The 19449-nt window shown below is 38.3% G+C and overlaps 1 protein-coding gene across 1 annotated transcript in view; it reads right to left on the reverse strand.

Annotated features, from left to right (window-relative positions):
• LOC144244936 (ATP-binding cassette sub-family A member 9-like) overlaps positions 1-16000 on the reverse strand; it is a 60888-nt gene extending 44888 nt beyond the window's left edge. The window contains exons 1-12 of the mRNA XM_077780280.1: positions 15969-16000; positions 15199-15300; positions 13214-13421; positions 11046-11210; positions 10125-10228; positions 9306-9532; positions 4711-4852; positions 4263-4448; positions 3021-3168; positions 2007-2175; positions 1207-1268; positions 10-23 (exon numbers count right to left, since the gene is read on the reverse strand). Coding sequence (XP_077636406.1) covers positions 10-23; positions 1207-1268; positions 2007-2175; positions 3021-3168; positions 4263-4448; positions 4711-4852; positions 9306-9532; positions 10125-10228; positions 11046-11210; positions 13214-13421; positions 15199-15300; positions 15969-15974 — 1533 coding nt within the window. The 5' untranslated portion in view covers positions 15975-16000. The remainder of the gene's footprint in view (positions 1-9; positions 24-1206; positions 1269-2006; positions 2176-3020; positions 3169-4262; positions 4449-4710; positions 4853-9305; positions 9533-10124; positions 10229-11045; positions 11211-13213; positions 13422-15198; positions 15301-15968) is intronic.
• Positions 16001-19449: the final 3449 nt, after the last annotated feature.

Here is a 19449-nt window from a genome sequence, read left to right on the forward strand (position 1 = left end):
TTCAAAAATGTCAAATACCAGACCTGGCATTATTACAAAAAAAAAAAAAAAAATTCCACTGAGAGTTACATGTTAACTTTATATTCTCCCAAAGTTTTATAATTCCTTTTAGCATGTGCATATTTGGCTACAAGTGTTAAAAATAAATCCATCCCCAAATTCTTTCCTTTAAGATAGTATCTCTTGGGGTCCCTGGGTGGCTCTATCAGTTAAGCGTCCAACTTCAGCTCAGATCATGGTCTCATGATTCAAGCCCCGAGTTGGACTCTGTGCTGACAACTCAGAGCCTGGAGCCTTCCTCGGCTTCTGTGTCTTCTCCTTTCTCTACCCCTCCCCAGCTCACTCTTTCTTTTTCTCCCTCTCAAAAAATAAATAAAAAACAATAAAAATAAAATAAAATGGTATCTCCCATGATATACATTTTATAGCTGTAGCATTGTCATGACATATTATTATGTGATTAACAATTTTTTGAAAAGAGCAGTTTTGTCATTAAAAATTGACTGACAATAATAAAAATCATTTAGGGGCGCTTGGGTGGCTCAGTTTGTTAAGTGGCCAACTCTTGACTTCGGCTCAGGTCGTGATCTCATGGTTCATGTGTTCAAGCCCCACATCAGGCTTGGTGCTCTTAGTGCTCATAGTATTGCCCTCTTTCTGCCCCTCCCCTGCCCCTAATCTTTCTTTCTCAAAAATAGATAAATGTTAAAAAAAAATTTAAAAAATAAAGATCATTTATTAGGACTAGGGAGTGGGATGAGTTAAAATGAAAGTTTATCATGATTCACTTATACATCTTTCAAACCCATAAGGTATCCATGGCACACCCTGACTTTCTAAAATTGTTATATGGTTTTAAAGAAATGTTTATTTATTTTTGAAGGAGAGCGAGAGACAGAGAGTGAACAGGGGAGGAGCAGAGAGAGGGAGACACAGAATCCAAAGCAGGCTCCAGGCTCTGAGATGTCAGCACAGAGCCCGATGCAGGGCTTGAACCCAAAAACCATGAGATCGTGACCTGAGCTGAAGTCAAATGCTTAAACAACTAAGCCACCCAGGCACACCTAAAATTGTTCTGTGGTTTTTAATATGCCTGGAAGGAAACACGATGTGCTCAAATGGAGGAGAGCGGTGAAATCTGGTATCTCCATGAAGACATGGTCACCAAATTCAACAGCTTTGTCAAATATGTTGTTAGCGTATTACCTTTCAAGGCCTCCACTTTTTCATGATTTCCTTTTCTATATTCTTTTTTAAGATTTCTTATTCTGAAAAAAGAAAGGAAAATGTTTTAGGGACATTGTAGAAGTAGACAGAGGATTGAGAAGTCAAGTCTTTGGGGATGTGAGAAAATCTGGGGGCTCTTTCCCTCACCCAGGCCCAGGTGTCTGGAAAGGGTTTACTGAGGAGATGATGGCAAATTGAATGATGAACACATTTTGGGCAGAGACCCAGGGAATTTAGGGATTTCTAGTTGTTTGGAAATAGGGCAATCGGCGTCGAATAAAACATGCACATCATCTCAGAGGGAAGACACGCATGCCCTGAGGACCCTAACTTAGGGTTTCTTCCCATCTCTCTGGATTCCTGACTCCCCTTTTCTGCGTCATCTGCCTCTACCTTCTCATCTTATCAATCAGGAAGAAGAGAGTAGAGACACAAAGCGTATCATAGAGATAAAGGAGATAAGATAACAAGGGACATGATGACAGTGCCTGTCATAAAGAGAGCAAGCACAGAAAGAGAGAGAATAGCACAACAAAGAAAAAAGAGAAAAATGGAAATATGAAGATTATTTATCCACTGATGTTTGTTGTTCTGCATAAGATAGTAGTAAATATAAATGGTGACAATGAGTGTGGCCTTTTATAAGTAGAACAGCCTGGATGTCGGTGGGTACAAAGAGGCACCCAGGAAAATTAGTCACATCTGTGTTTTGCCTCATAGATCTCTGTTCCCTGACCTGTTCTTCATTTGTGTTCTCCTTTCCGTAATCTGCTTCTTACCTGATGGCTTCTTTTCCATGGAATTCTGGAGACACTGGCTCAAAAGAATCATTAGGTAAAGAATCCGAATCTGGTTCATTCTCAAAGACCACATGATCAGCCCGTTGGTGTAGAAACCAAAAAGAGGATTTCAGGAAAAACCAAGGAGAATGTTGATGTCCGTATTCATCTACATGAACAGGAGGCAATTGCATATTGGATCAGTCACCACTTTAAGGATGGGTTATCCTAGGACAGCTTATCAAGGCAACTGCTTTGGGAAGCATTTAAACACTGTTAAGCACTAGCTCTTTCCATGTTGTTCTGATAGAACACTAATAGTATAATTATCCTTAATCTCTTATAAGTATCTCTTTTTATTTTTATTTTATGTTGTTTTTATTTGAGAGAGAGAGAGAGCATGAGTGGGGGAGAGGGGCAGAAGGAGAGAGAGAGAATTGAGGTAATTTTAAACAGGCTCCATGCTGAGCTTGGAGCCTCACATGGAGATCAATCTCACAAACTGTGAGATTATGACCTGAGCTGAAATCAAGAGCCAGAGGCTTAACCGACTGAGCTACCCAGGCACCCCACAAATATCTCTTTTTAGAAAGAAATAATCTTAAGTGTTGTGGTAGAACAAGATCTTAGAAAGCAATTCTACAAACAAAGTGTGGAATATCTTTGGGCTCATTTTAGAAATTTTGAAAAAAACATGCTTGATAATTTTTTTTAATGTTTTATTTATTTCTAGGAGAGAGAGAGAGAGAGACAGCGTGAGCAGGGGAGGGTAAGAGAGAGAGGGAGACACAGACTGAAACAGGCTCCAGGCTCTGAGCTGGCAGTCAGCACAGAGCCCGACGCGGGGCTCGAACCCACGAACCGCGAGATCATGACCCAAGCGAAAGTCGGACGCTTAACCGACTAAGCCACCCAGGCGCCCCTGATAATTTATATCTGATATGTGTTAGAGAGATATTTTAAAGAAATGCACTGAATGAAATTGTGTTGAATTACAATTATGTTATGACTTACTGGGCAAAATTTTGTCAAAATATAACGTCAATGCCAGGTAGAGAAGAGCATCAAAAACCAACATGAATAGAGTAGCTATTATTAGGTATGGGTTATCTGAAGAATCCAAATGGATGTTAGAATTCACGTCATAGTCCCAATGTATAAGCTGGAAAAAAGATACATACATTGGATTTTAAAAGGGTAAATAGAGTATTAAGTTATTATTGTCTTATTTTTGCTAAACACGGGGATTGAAACGATAAATAAAACATATCTTTTCCTATCTTTACAGAGCTCTAATCTATTGGAAGACATAGCAGTGAAACCATCTAACTAAAAAGCGATTTGGGTAGTGAGTGGAGAAACGTACTAAAGGCTTAGAAACCCATGGGCAGAAGTACTCAAGTCCTCTGAGAAGTAAAAACTCCAAGGAGAGGTTGCCTATAGGGTTTGATCAGGTGTAAGAGGGGGACATAAGGGGCATTCTAGACAGGGGACACCATTTGAAAATAGAAACATGGAGTGAAAAGTACTTCAGTAGTTGGGCAGAAGACAGAAGAAAAATATTCTTATTATAGTGAGATACAATGTATTTATATGAAATGTAACTTTCATGTAGCAATTTTATGGTTATGATGTCACACCTGGAATCAAATTTACTGAGAAAAGGTTCATTTTCATATTCAACAGGCCAATTAAAATTAAAAATGTATTTCTATTGGGGGGAAATGGTGGGGGAAAGGGAAAGAGGCAAACCATGAGAGACTCTTGAATGCTGAGAAACAAACTGAGGACTGATGGATGTAGGGGGGAGGGGGGATGGGCATGGAGGAGGGCACTTGTGGGGATGAGCACTGAGTGTTATATGGAAACCAACTTGACAATAAACTATTTGTTAAAAAAATAAATAAATAAAATTTTTAAAAATGTATTTCTATTGAATTCCTGGTTTTCAAATACTTGCGATAATGTTAAAGGTCCTGTTTCCTGAGCATTAAATCAGTTAAATGCTCATTGGAACGACCCATTAAAAGTACAAGCTGAACTATATCAATAATGCAGGATCAGCCTCTATTTAGTGATTTAAAATCAAGCCAGTTATGCTGAGAGAAAAAAAGAAAACCTCTCCTATATCTTAGATGTATACAGAAGTGGATGGAAATTTTGATGCTTAGAACACGTAGCATGAATTCCTCAGAGAGAATATTTTTTAATGTTTTGTTAAAAAAAAAGAAATAAACTAGTTATATTAACTCTTACCTGGGCCATTCCAGCAGTGAAAGCGAAAGGACTAAGAAGACATAAGGTCCATTCCAGAAATGCAGGTAGATCCCTGTACAAAGCAGTGAATCCCAGACTCCCCCAAAAGACAGTGAGGAGAAAGACAACCAAACCCGTAAGGAAAGGTTTCTTAATCAACACGCTCATCAGGAAAGCTAAAGTTATCTGAGAGGAGAGAAAAACTTCAGGTAGTATATAACTCTCTGAGAACCATCATCAGCATAATCAAAACATTTTCCTAATACCAAAGTATATAATATCCATTCCTCCCCACTCCCCCAGATACCACTCCATGCAAATATTCAAATACTGTAAACAGAAACAGGTGTGAACAGAATCAGAGGGAAACGACTCTCAGAGAGAGAGAGAGAGAGACAGAGAGAGAGAGAGAAAAAAAAAAAGACAGAGATTAAATTTGCCAACTCACCAAAGACAGCCCATAGAGGAGAAAGAGAGTGAAGACTACCACGAAGCCAGTTTGGACGACAACCTGGGCAGATGTTACAATAAGAGCCATCAAAGTGGCCACAATGAAGATGAAGCCAGAATACATCAAACCCCAGCAGAGCCTGGCACAGAAACGAAGCATTAGTTCAGAGGGCTGGTACTTTATCACTGTATTTATTCATTTACTCTGCAGAGGAGTTGGGAAGCTTACCATAAATCAAGGGTAAAGGGAATACAACAGCTAATAGATGAGAAAACTTCTCTGTCCCCAGAGTTCATAGGTGACTGGGGAAGGGAAACAATCAACAAGTAAACAGGTAAAATGGGTAGCTAATTGCAAAATCAGAAAGAAATAGACTGGGTGATATAATGAGGCTAATTGGGAGAGGTTTTCTGGGAAGGCATCTATGATGATGTGTAGTTTCTAGACTTCTTCTTTCAGTAAAATATAAACACCAGGGACAAAAAACAGATGAAGCAGATTTCAGCAAACTTTTCCTCAGAAGAGCCAGCTAGTAAATCTTTTAGGCTTTTTGAACTATACAGTCCCTTATAGCTACTCAAGTTTGCTTTCAGAGGATGGAAACAGTCACGGACAATGTGCAGTCAACGTGCAGTCAGTAGACACTGACATTTGAATTTCATATAAACTTTTGAGTGTCATAAAGTATTTTAGTTCTTTTGATTTTTTTACAGCATTTTCGTAAAAGCCATTCCTAGCTTGCAGACTGTACAAAAAAGGGCCATGGTCTGCTAACCCTTGATATTGATGATTAGATATAGAATAGATATAGATACAGATATTCACACAGTCATAGGACATAGATAGATGCAGAAAGATAGATGGATGTAAAGATGTGTTTTTCTTGTGATCAAAGACAAAGAAACAGGAAGAAAATTCTTGCTGGGGGAGAGAAACAGCTTTCTAATCATACAGATGTGGGTTCAGGGTTTTTCTGTTACATTCTACCTATATGATCCTGAGAGGTAGCTATTTAATCTCTCTAAACTTCTTTATTGACTATTGAAAAATAACAAGAGAATTAAGTGAAGTGTTGTGCATTATGTAGTTAATGTGGCAACTGGCTTATAACGAGTCTACAATGACCACATAGTTTTCTTCAAAGTTTAAAATGCCATCATGTTTTTGGGAAGTCTTGCCTAATTGTAATGATTCCCTTTGCTCAGTCACTTCTGTTCATCTGAAATTGTTCATCTTTCCATGTCCTATAAACTTCTTAATATCATTTATATGTGGTATTAATAGAATGTCACAGCCTTTTCTTATGAGGGAAAAGTCCTGATTTTTTTAACCCCTTCCTCATTGGAACTATTTGGTTTCTCTCTTCTTTTTAACATATTGTTTACTTTTCTCCGACTCTCTGTAGAATTCTATTTTTTTTTAAGTTTATTGATTATTTTGAAAGAGACAGAGACAGAATGAGTAAGGGAGAGGCAGAGAGAGAGGGAGAGAGAGAACCTCAAGCAGGCTCTCGCTGCCAGCATAGAGCCTGATGCAAGGCTTAAACCTACGAAGCCACGAGATCATGACCTATGCTGATACCAAGAGTTGGACACTTAACCGACTGAGCCGCCCAGGCACCCTGTCTATTCTTTTAAAAATGTAATGAGCAAAATTTTCTTCAATATGAGTTATACAATTTTAATACAAAAAGAGAGACACCAGACAAAACTCCCATTCTAGACCAATCCAGCAATCTATTTTCTCCACTTTTGTACTCACTTAAACATTTCTGGAGGAAATAGATAAATTTGGTATAAATTGGCAGCATTAAAATGTGGGGTCTTCAGTTAAGAAATGGGCGGAATACATGAATAGACACTTTGCCAAAGAAGAACAGACACATGAAAAGATGCTCAACATCACTCATCCTCAGGGAGGTATAAATCAAAACCAGGATGAGATACGACCTCACACAGGTCAGAGTGGCTAAAATGAACAACACAAGAAACAACAGGTTTTGGTGAGGATGTGGAGAAAGGGGAACCCTCCTGCACTGCTGGTGGGAATGCAAACTGGTGCAGTCACTCTGGAACCCAGTGTGGAGGGTCCTCAAAATGTTAAAAATAGAACTATCCTATGATCCAGCAATTGCACTATTAGGTATTTATCCAAAGGATACAAAAATGCTGATTCGAAGGGGTATATGCACCCCAATGTTTATAGCAGCACTATCAACAATAGCCAAACTATGGAAAGAGCCCAATGTCCATTGACTGATGAATAAATAGATAAGAAAGATGTAGTATATATATACAATGGAATATTTCTCAGCCATCAAAAGAATGAAATCTTGACATTTGCTAAATTCAAAAAGGATGAAAGGCCTAAATATAAGACAGAAAACTATCCCAAAATGCTAGAGAAGAAAAGGGCAGCAACCTCTTTGACATCAGCTGCAGCAACTTCTTACTAGACACATCTCTGGAGGCAAGGGAAACAAAAGCAAAAATGAATTATTGGGACCTCATCAAGATAAAAATCTTCTGCACAACAAAGGAAACAGTCAATAAAACCAAATGGCAATTGACAGAATGGGAGAAGATATTTGCAAATGACATGTCAGATAAAGCTTAGTATTAATCTATTAAGAACTTATCAAACTCAACACCTAAAAACCAAATAACCCAGTGAAGAAATGGGCAGAACACATGAATAGACAGCTTTCCAAAGAAGACATCTGGTTGGCTAACAGATACACGAACAGATGCTTAACATCACTTGTCATCAGGGAAATACAAATCAAAACCTCACACCAATCATAGTGGCTAAAATTAACAGCCAAGTAAACAACAGATGATGGCGAGGATGTGGAGAAAGGGGAACACATTTGCATTGTTGGAGGGAATGCAAACTGGTGCAGCCACTCTAGAACACAGTGTGGAAGTTCCTCAAAAAACTGAAAATAGAAATAATCTACAACCCAGCAATTGCACTACTAGGTATTTATCCAAAGGATACAAAAATGCTGACTCGAAGGGGCACATACTTATAAAAGCACGATCAATAATAGTCAAATTATGGAAAGAGCCCAAATGTTCATCAACTGATGAATGGATCGATGGAATATTACTCGGTGATCAAAAAGAATAAAATCTTGCCATTACCAACACTGTGGATGGAACTAGAGTGTACAATGGTAAGTGAAATAAATCAGTCAGAGAAAGACAAATACTGTATGATTTCACCCATATGTGGAATTTAAGAAACAAAACAGATGAACATAGGGGAAGGTAAGAAAAATGAAATAAGGTAAAAACAGAGAGGGAGACAAATCATAAGAGACTCTTAAATACAGAGAACAAACTGAGGGTTGTTGCTGGAGAGGTGTTGGGTGGGGGTTGGGCAAAATAGGTGACTTAGGAGGGCACTTGTTGGAATGAGTACCGGGTGTTACATGTAAGTGATGAATCACTGAATTCCCCTCCTGAGACCATTATTGCACTGTATGGTAACTAACCAAAATATAAATTAAAAAAAAAAAAAGAAAAAATGTGCGGGTTCTTCCTACTCAACTGACTAGTGCCTAACATTCTTTTAAAGACTACATGGCATATGTCTAGATCTTTTCTGTGTATTCTACAAATCTTGTTTACCACTGAGAATAACATCAGTGTGTAAAAAAAGCACGTTCAAATCATGACTTTTTTCAGTCCAGAACTCATGGTTTTACTAAGTCTATATCTCAAATACATCCTTTGGCTTAACTCATTAAAAGTTTGTTGCTGTTAATTGGGGATTCACTCCTTGGTTTCTTCACTTACATCTACTGTCTTCTCAGACTGTGATCCTCCCCAGATTTCTACCAAGCGCCACCCAATATTCAGTGTTTAATTTTTGTTAAGCTCAATGCAAAGCACTTTAAATACATTCCCTTCTGTACTCCTCACAGCCAATGAGATACAGATGCTATTACCAATGTTTCACAGAAAAGAACACTGAGGTTGAAAGAGATTAAGTAGCTTGTTTGGGGTGGTAATGCTCAGATGGAGAAGACCTATGGCTTCCTGCCCCCCAGGCCTCAGTTCTAACTTCCTCCACTGAGGAATCTCTGTGCTTAAAGAGCTTAATGGGCTTGTTCATTCAGTGTCATCAGAATGATGGTTTATTCAATGCAGGGGCAATATCAACCCCCGATCTAATGAGACATCTGAAACGTATACTTCATAGAATATTAGAAACCTCAAGTTCTTACACATCTAGGTTCACACATTAGAAACCTCAAGTTTTTACACATCTAGGTTCACACATTGAAAACCTCAAGTTCTTACACATTTGGGTTCACTCATGTGTGGCAACTAGGGTCCGAGAGCCATCATTTCTACTGCTTAGTGACCTGGGTATAAGCAGACATCTATGGAGCCAGGCTTTCTTTAATTGAAAGAAATATGAAAAGTTTAATTTACCAAGCTTACTTGAATCTGTTCTATTCATTTATAATGCACTGCTTTATGAAAGAATCAAGTTTAAATAGGTTACTTTATAGGGAGTCCAAGTGGCTAGCTTGCTGTATTTATTTATGTTGCATGATAGATTGTGGCCACATAACTTACCAGAATGCTGACTCTCGAAGGCCCATCATTGTCATCAATGACTTAATGTATTGCCTTTCTTGTGCAACATTGACTGATACATAGTAAATGAATGCCGAAAAAGAAATAATGCAGAAGAATATGAAAAAGTCAGTCGCAACTCCTGCTTGGGCAACAAAAGGTAGTATCTTCATATTTATACCAGTAACTGCCATCAGCTCTTCCATCACTGAGTGATTTGTTGTTATCTAAGGGAAGATATCAATGATCAAATTGTTATCATCGAGCTAATTATAACCTCGGGCGTTTTCTGTCAGTTTAAAGAAATCATGTGCATTTCTCATTTAAATATCCATGCTCATTCATGATCTGGCCCCTTGTACTTCCTGAAACATCCAAGTTTTGTCCTGACTCCTTAGAGTATGACTATTTGCCATCTTCAATGGACACAATTTTACTCTTGCGTAAAGTCACCACTGAAATGTCACCTCAGTTAGTCACCTTCTCTGATATTTCTCATCAGAGTATCTTCTGCTCCATAGTTTGCCTTGCATAGCATTTATAATTCTATGATTGATAGACCCTAATCTCTTATTATGACTTCACATCCATATTTCTATCCCTTCACTCTTCAGCATCCCTGGAGAAAAGTGCTTGTATTGTACTTATTTCCTAATCCTCAGGGACTTGGTGTAATGGCTTAAATATAGCAGTTGTTCAGTGGATTGTGCAAAATAAATTAATGGATAAATTAAATGATAAGATAGGACAATCCATGATAGCACCATGCATTAAAATTTAATTTATGGCACAATTAGCTTTCTTTAACTTAATACTCACTTCTATGATAGCAGCATTGATGGCGGCTTGAAAAGCTACAAAGCCTTTCTCCCAGAACATTGAACCTTCACAAGTGGTTTTTTCTTCCATTACTTGACAGTGAGCTTTAGTAAAAGAAGAACACCACCATTTAAAATAGGATGAGACAGTCTTGGTTATAGGAAAAATCAAAACTTCAGATATTCCAAAATGCATGCCAAGTCCGCAATAATATACTGTATGGTAGGACTTCTCGGGTGAAGTTTATAGAGCGTACCCAAGGAGAATACACCAGAATTGCTTTAATGTTTAATTGTTTAATGTCTTAATGTTGTTAAGACAAGTTATCAGTCAATTTTCATTGAATCTTATCATTCTCTCAATTAGCCAAGAATATTTTGTTGAGCTTTACTCTTCTGTTTGCTCATGCTAAGAACGCACTAATTTTTTTTTAACATTTGGGGATCACTGAACGAAAATCTCTCTTTCTTTCAGGTTATATTTAGGAGTCACATAGGAAGAATAATAGCAAGTATAATTTCTTAATAAAACAATATAGTTGAAACACAGGCTTTATTTAATAAGAATGAATCTTGGGGCATCTTGGTGGCTTAGTCAGTTAAGCGTCTGACTCTTGATTTTTGGATCAGGTCATGATCTCATGGTTCATGGTTCAAGCCCCATGTAGGGCTCCATGCTGACAGTGTGGAGCCTGCTTGGGATTCTCTCTCTCTCTCCTTCTCTCTCTTCCCTTCCCACACACTCTCTCTCTCAAAAATAAATAAACTTTAAAAATAATAATGAGATGAATCTCACTTATGTTCAGAAATTCAAAGTACATGCTGTTTATGTTTGTGTAGACTTCAGTTATCATATGCGACCTCTAGTGACTAATGACATTACAGCAAAAAAAAAAAAAAAAAATTCTAGTAGGAAATTTACCCGAATGGTCTCTGTGTTCTTTCACCTTGGGGATTCTACTTCCCCAGGAAAATTTCAAATGATATGAGAAGGTATCATTAAAGATGACTCTCACTGCATCTATAGAGTAGTTTAAATCCAGTTCTTCCATGCTTTTCTCATCTGGCCACCCCATGACTGTTCTTCCTGCCGTGTGAAAGAAAGAAATCGCTAATAAGTAAGAGGATTTCTATGTAGTCCAAAGATTGCATCCCATATTCAATTATGTTTAACTTATTTTATGTTAAAATTCTTTTTAAAATTAAATTAAATGTATTTATTTCTGAGAGAGAGAGAGAGAAAGAGAGAGAGAGAGACTGTGAGCAGGGGAGGGTCAGAGAGAGAGGGAGACACAGAATCTGAAACAGGCTCCAGGCTCTGAGCTGGCTGTCAGAACAGAGCCCGATAAGGGGCTCGAACCCATGAACTGCAAGATCATGACCCGAGCTGAAGTCAGATGCTTAACCGACCAAGCCACCCAAGCGCCCCTATGTTGAAATTCTTTATTTATTCAAGGCTGTGCTTGTCCTAAATAAGACACTCATCCTGAGGGTGGGGGTCTAGAATCTAGAGAAAATCAGAGTTACGTGGCAATCACTTTTATCATAAATAGATCATGTTCCCCCCAAAACTTTTAAAACCATGGCTTAAAACACAATGAATTAGGAATAATAGCACCACCACTCATGCATACATAAATCAATCCAAAGCTGAAATGTATGCAATAGTTAAAATATATATTTTCATTTGACAATGGTGTTGATGTGGCCAAACTTCCAAAAACAGCATAAAATTATTAAATTTGGAGAATGTTTTCTCAAGATAATTTGTTTATTCCAAAGACATAATGTAAATTAATGACTGTACTGACCAAACCCAGGCCACCTAAACCATGCAATCTCCTGCAGTCTGGATTCTGTTGGGTGCCAGTCAACATGTTCATCGTCTCTGCATTTCCTGCAATCTGGCAGCTGCATCCAGAGGTTTCATCAGACTCAGGTGGTGCGTGTTCTTTCATCAGAGTGTCATGATTCTCTGATAATCTGTTTTTTTGAGACATTATCAGCAGCCATGGGCACTCAGAGCCTAGATCCATTAATTCAATGGGAGTTTCAAAATGGTGATGTTATATTCCCATCATGTGTTCTTTACTTAGTAGAAAATGTTTGTGGAACAGTACTTTCCATCATCTGTGTGATGATCCAACAGTACACTTCATATAGGATAAATACTGGTATTTTCCCTTTATATGCAGATTTTCATAATAGGAACTGATTTTGTACCATCCTCCCAAAGCAACATTTTTTCTTTTAATACATTATGAAGGTCTGGATTTCATGTGTACATCGGCTGTGTTTCAGATGGTTGCATTTATTGTTCCTGTTGAAGCTCAGCGTATGCCAAGATTGACCAGTAGGTGTCTCTTCAAGTTGACGGCTGAGCCTTTTTGACAGAACCTATTCATCCTCGCCGGCTTCCTAGCTATCTGGAATGACAACATTCTTCACCCTGCAGATATCCTGTCTAAGAACTCTGCATCTCCTTTCTGCCAGAGCTGAGTCTCCTGGGCTTCCAGGACGCGGGGGTTAGAGAAAGAGACTATTCCATAATTACTTATTTGGTAAATCCTACTTCCTATATATAACATCTTTGGAATAACGCTATAATACTACCCTACCCGTACAGCAGGTAAGATGGCTTCAGTTTGCAGATTGGCCTTCTCTGCTTTGCAGACTTCCTCTCCAGGTGTTCTTTTCTCTTCTCAGGTCCATCTGATACCCCATTGCTTCCCTTTGCTCTCCCAGCACCCCAGAGAGAGATGCCACGCAGGCCCGGTGGCTGTTGGCACTCTGTCCCCTCTCACTTATACTGTGGGACTTGGGGAAACACTTCGCCACCTTTTTGTTTGTAACTACTGCCCATGATTTCTCGGTTTTGCTATCTAATTTCTCTCTCATTTTTTTATGTATTTGAGGAGACTTAAAAACCATGTGCTGTCCAATACTTCCAGAATCTTCTCACTAACATACATTTGAATAATACTGGACTATTTTTTTTTTGATATGGACTGTAATGAGGATAAAAGGTAATCCCAACATAAATGTGTGTGTTTGGCAAATAGAAACACGAAGAATGGCCAGAGAACATACCTTTCATGAATGGGGCTGAAGCCACTTTGTTCATGATCTCCTGGGTTGTTTTGGATTCGGGTGCAAATGCAATCACATAATTAGAATCATTAAAATGATCTACACGTCCCAGATCTATTGCGGGCAACTGAGGAGAGTCATTAACTTGATGTAAATCGGAGGAAAGTCGGTATGCAAACAATACTAGAAGAAATGAGAAAAACCATTCCTACACAGCAATGAGAGAAAAATAAAGCAAATCAATAGCTGTTCAACCACAGATAAGTCATCTATGAACAACTTAAAACACTTAGTTTTGTTGTATAGCTTGGACTATTTTTCTCTCCCAGTTTCCAAGTGTTTCAATTTTCTTTTGTCTTTTAATTTGCATATTTTGAAATAACTCATCATCCATCAAGATGGAGTTATGGCATCAGGTCCAATTATCACTGAGACTCTATATTTATCACACTTTCATGTGAGTGTTAGAGGCTGGATTGCTTCATGAATGGCCCAATGGCTCATAGTCATGCTGAAACCTGAGTGTCCATGATAAAGAAATGTCATGCGTTATGAAATAGGTTACCAGCTCCATCAACAAGAGGGTCATATTTTTATCTGCAGCCACCCTGCATGTGAAAGAAGATAGTCCTAAAATACCGTTCATCAAAAGAACGTTACAAACCTTTGTCATTGTGACAGCATTCCAAAATTGGAAACGAGAAGAATGCATTTGAAGTCTGGAGGTAAGAGCACATGTTATTATTTACCTTCAAATCTAAACACATGAGCTTTAAAAAGGTATAGATCTTACTTACCATCGATCTTATTAAACACATTTTTTAAAGTTTATCCATCCATTTTGAGAGAGACAGAGACAGAGGGAGTCAGCGAGGGGCAGAGAGAGAGGGAGACAGAATCCCAAGCAGGCTCCACGCTGCCATCACAGAGCCCGATGTAGGGCCTGAACTCTCGAAACCACAAGATCATGACCTGAGCTGGAACCAGGAGTCAGACACTTAACAGACTGAGCCCCACAAGCACCCCTGATCTTCTTTTAGTATGTCTGCTACTCTATACCTATACCAAATGCATCTGTCCAGATAGGTCAGTTGATAGATATAATGGTTATATTAAAAACAGTTAAAAGGTTGGAAGTAAAACACCTATACGGAGTAGAATCCAACTTTTATATTTATACTTACATAATCTTTACTCCATGCAGGATTTTTGTATGCTTTATTTACTGCCAGGCTAAGCATTCGATACATATTTATTGAAACAATACACACACACACACACACACACACACACAATGGTCATAAAATCAAAGTTAATATATTACCTCTTGAACTATGGGTATTTTATGGGTGATTTACCTTTTTTATTATGTTTTAATCAATTTACTTAATTTTCCACACAAAACAATTCTTTTCCTTCTTATCAGAAGAAAATAAGTACTCTCTCAACAGAGCAAAAGTTCAAAATGCCATTTGCTTTTCCTGTTTCTTTATATAGCCATGATTTCTTTCAAACTGATGTCTGCATCCATAGTGCAATCGTGTAGAAGTGCTACAATTTGTCCTTTGAGTTGTTGGGTTTTCCAAATATTGGATTATTTGCTGCATTAATTTTGGATGAAAGTTGCCTCTTTCTTTGACTTTGACCCTGAACTTTTGTACCTATTCCTTCATGAGTTTCAAATGAGTTCAGATGTTAAGAATTATTATCTCTGCAGTATACAGATGTGGCTTTAGTTTTCAGGGAGCTTCCAAACATCAATTATTTAAGGAAAGCCTCCAGTAAGACATATGCTAATGATATATTTAAAGGGCTCTTATTTAAAGTAATAGCAAAGTCCAGAATTTGGAAAAAGAAATCCAGCCTGCTAGTTAAAAATAGAATATACATATGAAACAAATAATGGAGACTAAGTGTTTGTACCAGCCCCCACAAAAAAACCCCACATTTCCCTCTTTGAAACATGAGAAGACTCTAAAACATACCAACAAGGTTTCTCTTTTCATCCTCCATTTTTTAAGAACGTTCTTGCAGAGAAGGGCCCACGTTTGCTGAGCCACACTGATGTGCCTCTTGCTCATTCTGACCTGTTTATTTTGAAATAAGAAAGTAAAGAAAGTAACTGTGAAGGTCTGCTATAGGATACGTTGTGCGATCAAACCAAAAAACATTGTTAACAGTGGTGTTCAATTGCAGGTGTGGAAAACGGAGCATGAAAGCTAAAAACATTCAAAGGGAAGTTGAAGTTAACTAACATATCAATTAGTTTAATCCCCATGATAAACCTCTGAGGTAGATCCTATTATTCTCCCATATTAAAAGATGAGGGAAATGAGGCACACAGAAGCTGATTAGCCAAGCACAGCTAATGATGGCAGAATCAGAGCTTTAATTCAGATAACCAACTTCTGGAGACCTCTTAACCAGTGTGCCATGCTGTTGTTGAAATTCATCTAGGGGGTCGTTTGGGCGGCTCAATCGGTTAAGCATCTGACTTTGGCTCAGGTCATGATCTCGTCTCTGGGAGTTTGAGCCCTGTGTTGGGCTCTGTGCTGATGGCTTAGAGCCTGGAGCCTGCTTCATGTTCTGTATCTCCCTCTCTCTTTGCCCTTCTCTCTCTCTCCCTCTCTCTCCCAAAAATAAATAAACATTAAAAAGTTAAAAAAAAAAAAAAAAGAAATTCATCTNTTTAACCGACTAAGCCACCCAGGCGCCCCGATCAGTTCTCCATTTAGTGCAAGATCAGAGATTCTACCAGCATCCAGACAGGTGATGAGGAGCTCCAGGAGGAATCCACTCAGACTACTTATCCACGGGCTTTGCTCTGTGCAGTCGTTATCAGGAACCCCCAAATGCTGGAACATAGGAGAGATTGATTACTCTCAAGACACAGGGAAAATATATGATTTTTTAAAAAGACAACTTTATTATAATAAACAGAAGACAAGTTTTTAAATCTTCCACATAATGAACTTTAATTAAAATCAAGGAGAAAGGTAAGAAGAAATAAAAAGCCAATAACCTACCTAAAATTCCCATTGAAGTCAGTAAAGAGTATAAAATCTCCTGATACACAGAAAAATTTCATAATCCTCCCAAATTTAATTTTCGAAGAAAATTAAAACTCACTTAAAAACAATGAGGGAGATAAAACTACATGAAGTAGAAAGAAAAAAAAAAAGAATCCAAAGTANAAAGAAAATTAAAACTCACTTAAAAACAATGAGAGAGATAAAACTACATGAAGTAGAAAGAAAGAAAAAAAAAGAATCCAAAGTAAAGTATTTGGTAAAGAGATACCCAAAAAGAAGAAAACACAATTGCAAGAAAAATACATTGAAGAAAACATTGTAAAAAGCCCAATGGGCATTAATTTTTCAAGGTAGTGGAAAGATGTGTATTTCCCAAAAAAGCTCTCCAAGTACCAAATACAATGATAGAAAATATTTTTTAAAATGATATTTTTAAAATTAAAGGATAGAGGGAAAAGTTAGAATCAAGTTGACAGCATAGAGGTGGGGTATTTCAAGAAGGAATGAGTAACCAATTTATAATGGAACAAAAATCAGCCTGATCTCTTCAAAGTGGAAATGAAAGAGAGACTTGTCCACTTTCCTTTGAAAAATCTACCCAAAGGGACAAAAATAAAGAACACTGATGAAATAGTTATTTGCAATAAAACTAGAATGATTTAACCCCAAACCACAGATACCCCCCACCAAATTATTAATTTTGCTTCAAATTAAGAAATATACACAAAAGAGTTTTTTTAACTCTCCTGACCAAAATGTGCTTATTAATAAAAATTAATCGACAAAGTTAATGGAATCTAAATTATTAATAAATCCCTGAAACACGCAATATTCTTTCCTTTGAAATGACCTGTAGGGTTAAAGGCCATGGCAGAAGCATGGCAGCTGGTTCCACCTCGTGGAATGTCAAGGAAGGTGATGAGGATCTACACGAATACAGTACTGTTGTTTTCTTCAAGTCCACAGCTGGGATTTAGAAGAATGTGGAACATCTTTACACCAATGGTAAAGACAACAATAACCCAAACAAAATTAAAACCACATTTCCCATAGCACAAACAAAAAACGACAGATGCAAGGAGAACTTGATGACCTGAATTGTCAAGAGAACCAAGCCCATGAAGGATGCAAAGAGAGCCAACCTTGCAGCTTCTATATCCGGGGCAAGCACCTTAGCTGGGTGTGGGCAGAGAGATAAGATGTGTCCACTGCAAAGGGTATTTGCAGACATGAGGAGGAAAAAAATCAAACCTTAGATGATGTACGGGAGGGATGCAAAAAGTAGATTCTAAAAGAGTCTAAAATGCAAAGAATAAAAATAGCATAAACAATTTTTCTTCACCCTACAGCCACATTGGATTTTCTTAAAACACAACAAACAAACAAAAGTGAAAGAGGTAAAACAAAAACAAAAACAAAAAAAAGTCCTGGAAAATAGAGAGAACCCTTGAAGTTCTGTCCCTTCTCTTGCTGTCTAGATTTCCAAGACCTTGCCAGAGTTGAACCCAGTGGTGTGAAAGTGCTCTTTGTTGGAAAAGCATGGGCAGAAAATTATAGCTATTGTGGTAAGGTCTGTTTGGTAAAGAGGTGTGCATGGTGTCATAACAGACAAATTTGATTCTTGTGAGGTAGTGGGACCCATTTTCTTGCCACCAGAAAAGAAGCACCTAAAAGAATTTTCAGATTCATGATGACCTCTTATTTCCCCATGCATGTAGCAGATAGGTGGGAGGTAGAAATAGGGATGAGGGGTGAGCAGACAATGGACACATGAATCCGGTAAATTTTTAGTTGGAGTTTCTTGAGTTGGAACTTCATTCTAATAGGATATTATCAGAGGCAATATAGGCCTATTTGTAGGCATAGATGTAGGCATTTTGCTGTTGTCAGTAGAACAGTCATCCATTGCCTCCTATTTATGGGCTCAACCTTGGCCTTGAGGGCAACCTACACAAGGGCCTAGACTCACAGGGAGAGAGCACTAGCCTTCAGCCTTACACACAGGTCTACCAGTCAGCCAGACTGTTGGTTTCCAATATGTAGGCCGAGTCATCAGCAACGCTGTAGAATTGTTTGCAGAGGGCATTATATATCTAGAACGTATATAACAACAATTCAAGACATATCTGTCCAAGAGCCATGAAAGGATCTCTTTCAAACCTAGTGAAGGTAGCAGATTTTAGATATAACACTCAGTCTGGTAGTGGTAGTGTGATGCAATTATTTACATAGTCATCTTAGTGCAGCCCAAGAATTACTAGTATATCTCCCAGAATGAGTTACATAACTGAATTGCAAGAGGTCTATCTCATTATTTTCCCATCAGGAAGAATAACAAAATTCCTCTGAGACTTGTATAGCATGAGTGCCCATGAATGATCTTAGCTGATAAAGAAACCATGAAGCATAACTGTACTTAATGGAACCCAATATTCTAGGAGTGGGAGTTGGTCCAGGAAATGGTCCAAGGGTAGTGGCTTGAGCTTTGGCACAAAGCTTAGAGCACAAGGTCAATTGGCCAACAAGACCTGGGTTTTCAGGGTCGTCATGTTCTCCTTTGGCTCCATATTGAAAAGGGATGGAAACCACAGAGTTGTATTGTCTCTTCCACAACATGGCTAATGAGGTTGTTTCTGGCTACTAGATTCATGGCCTAATGCTGATTTTATCCATGGGGTGAGACCAAAGCCATGACTATGGTGGTCCCCACTGGTATTCAGGAAGTACTCAAATAGGAAGATCAGCTACTCAAGGCAGCCTTGGGAGGCACCGTCAGAGATAAAACCTAATCATTGTGTTTTGCAGAGAATATTGTGAATCTGCTCTTTTGGTCTGAAAGGCACAGAATAATCGAAGAGGAACATGGTAGGCAGAATAATGGTCCCATTCTAATCCTGGAAATTGTGAATATATTACATTACACAGGAAGGAGAAGTAAGGTAACAGATGGGAGTGAGGTTGCTAATCAACTGACTCAAAATCAGAGCGATAATCCTGGATTATCTAGGTGTCCCAGGTAATTACAAGGGTTCTGAAAAGTGGAAAAGGGAGGTAAAAAAGGCAGTCAGATGAGGTGATGTTGAAAGGACTCAACCCATTGCTGGCTTTGAAGATGGAGAAGGTGAGCATGAGCTCAGGAATACGGGTCCCTCTGGGAGCTGTAGGAGGCAAGAAAACAGAATTTCCCCCCCCCCCCACGGAAGG

Source organism: Crocuta crocuta, unplaced genomic scaffold, assembly GCF_008692635.1.
Source record: "Crocuta crocuta isolate KB4526 unplaced genomic scaffold, BGI_CrCroc_1.0 scaffold288, whole genome shotgun sequence".
In the NCBI taxonomy this organism is placed as follows: Eukaryota; Metazoa; Chordata; class Mammalia; order Carnivora; family Hyaenidae; genus Crocuta; species Crocuta crocuta.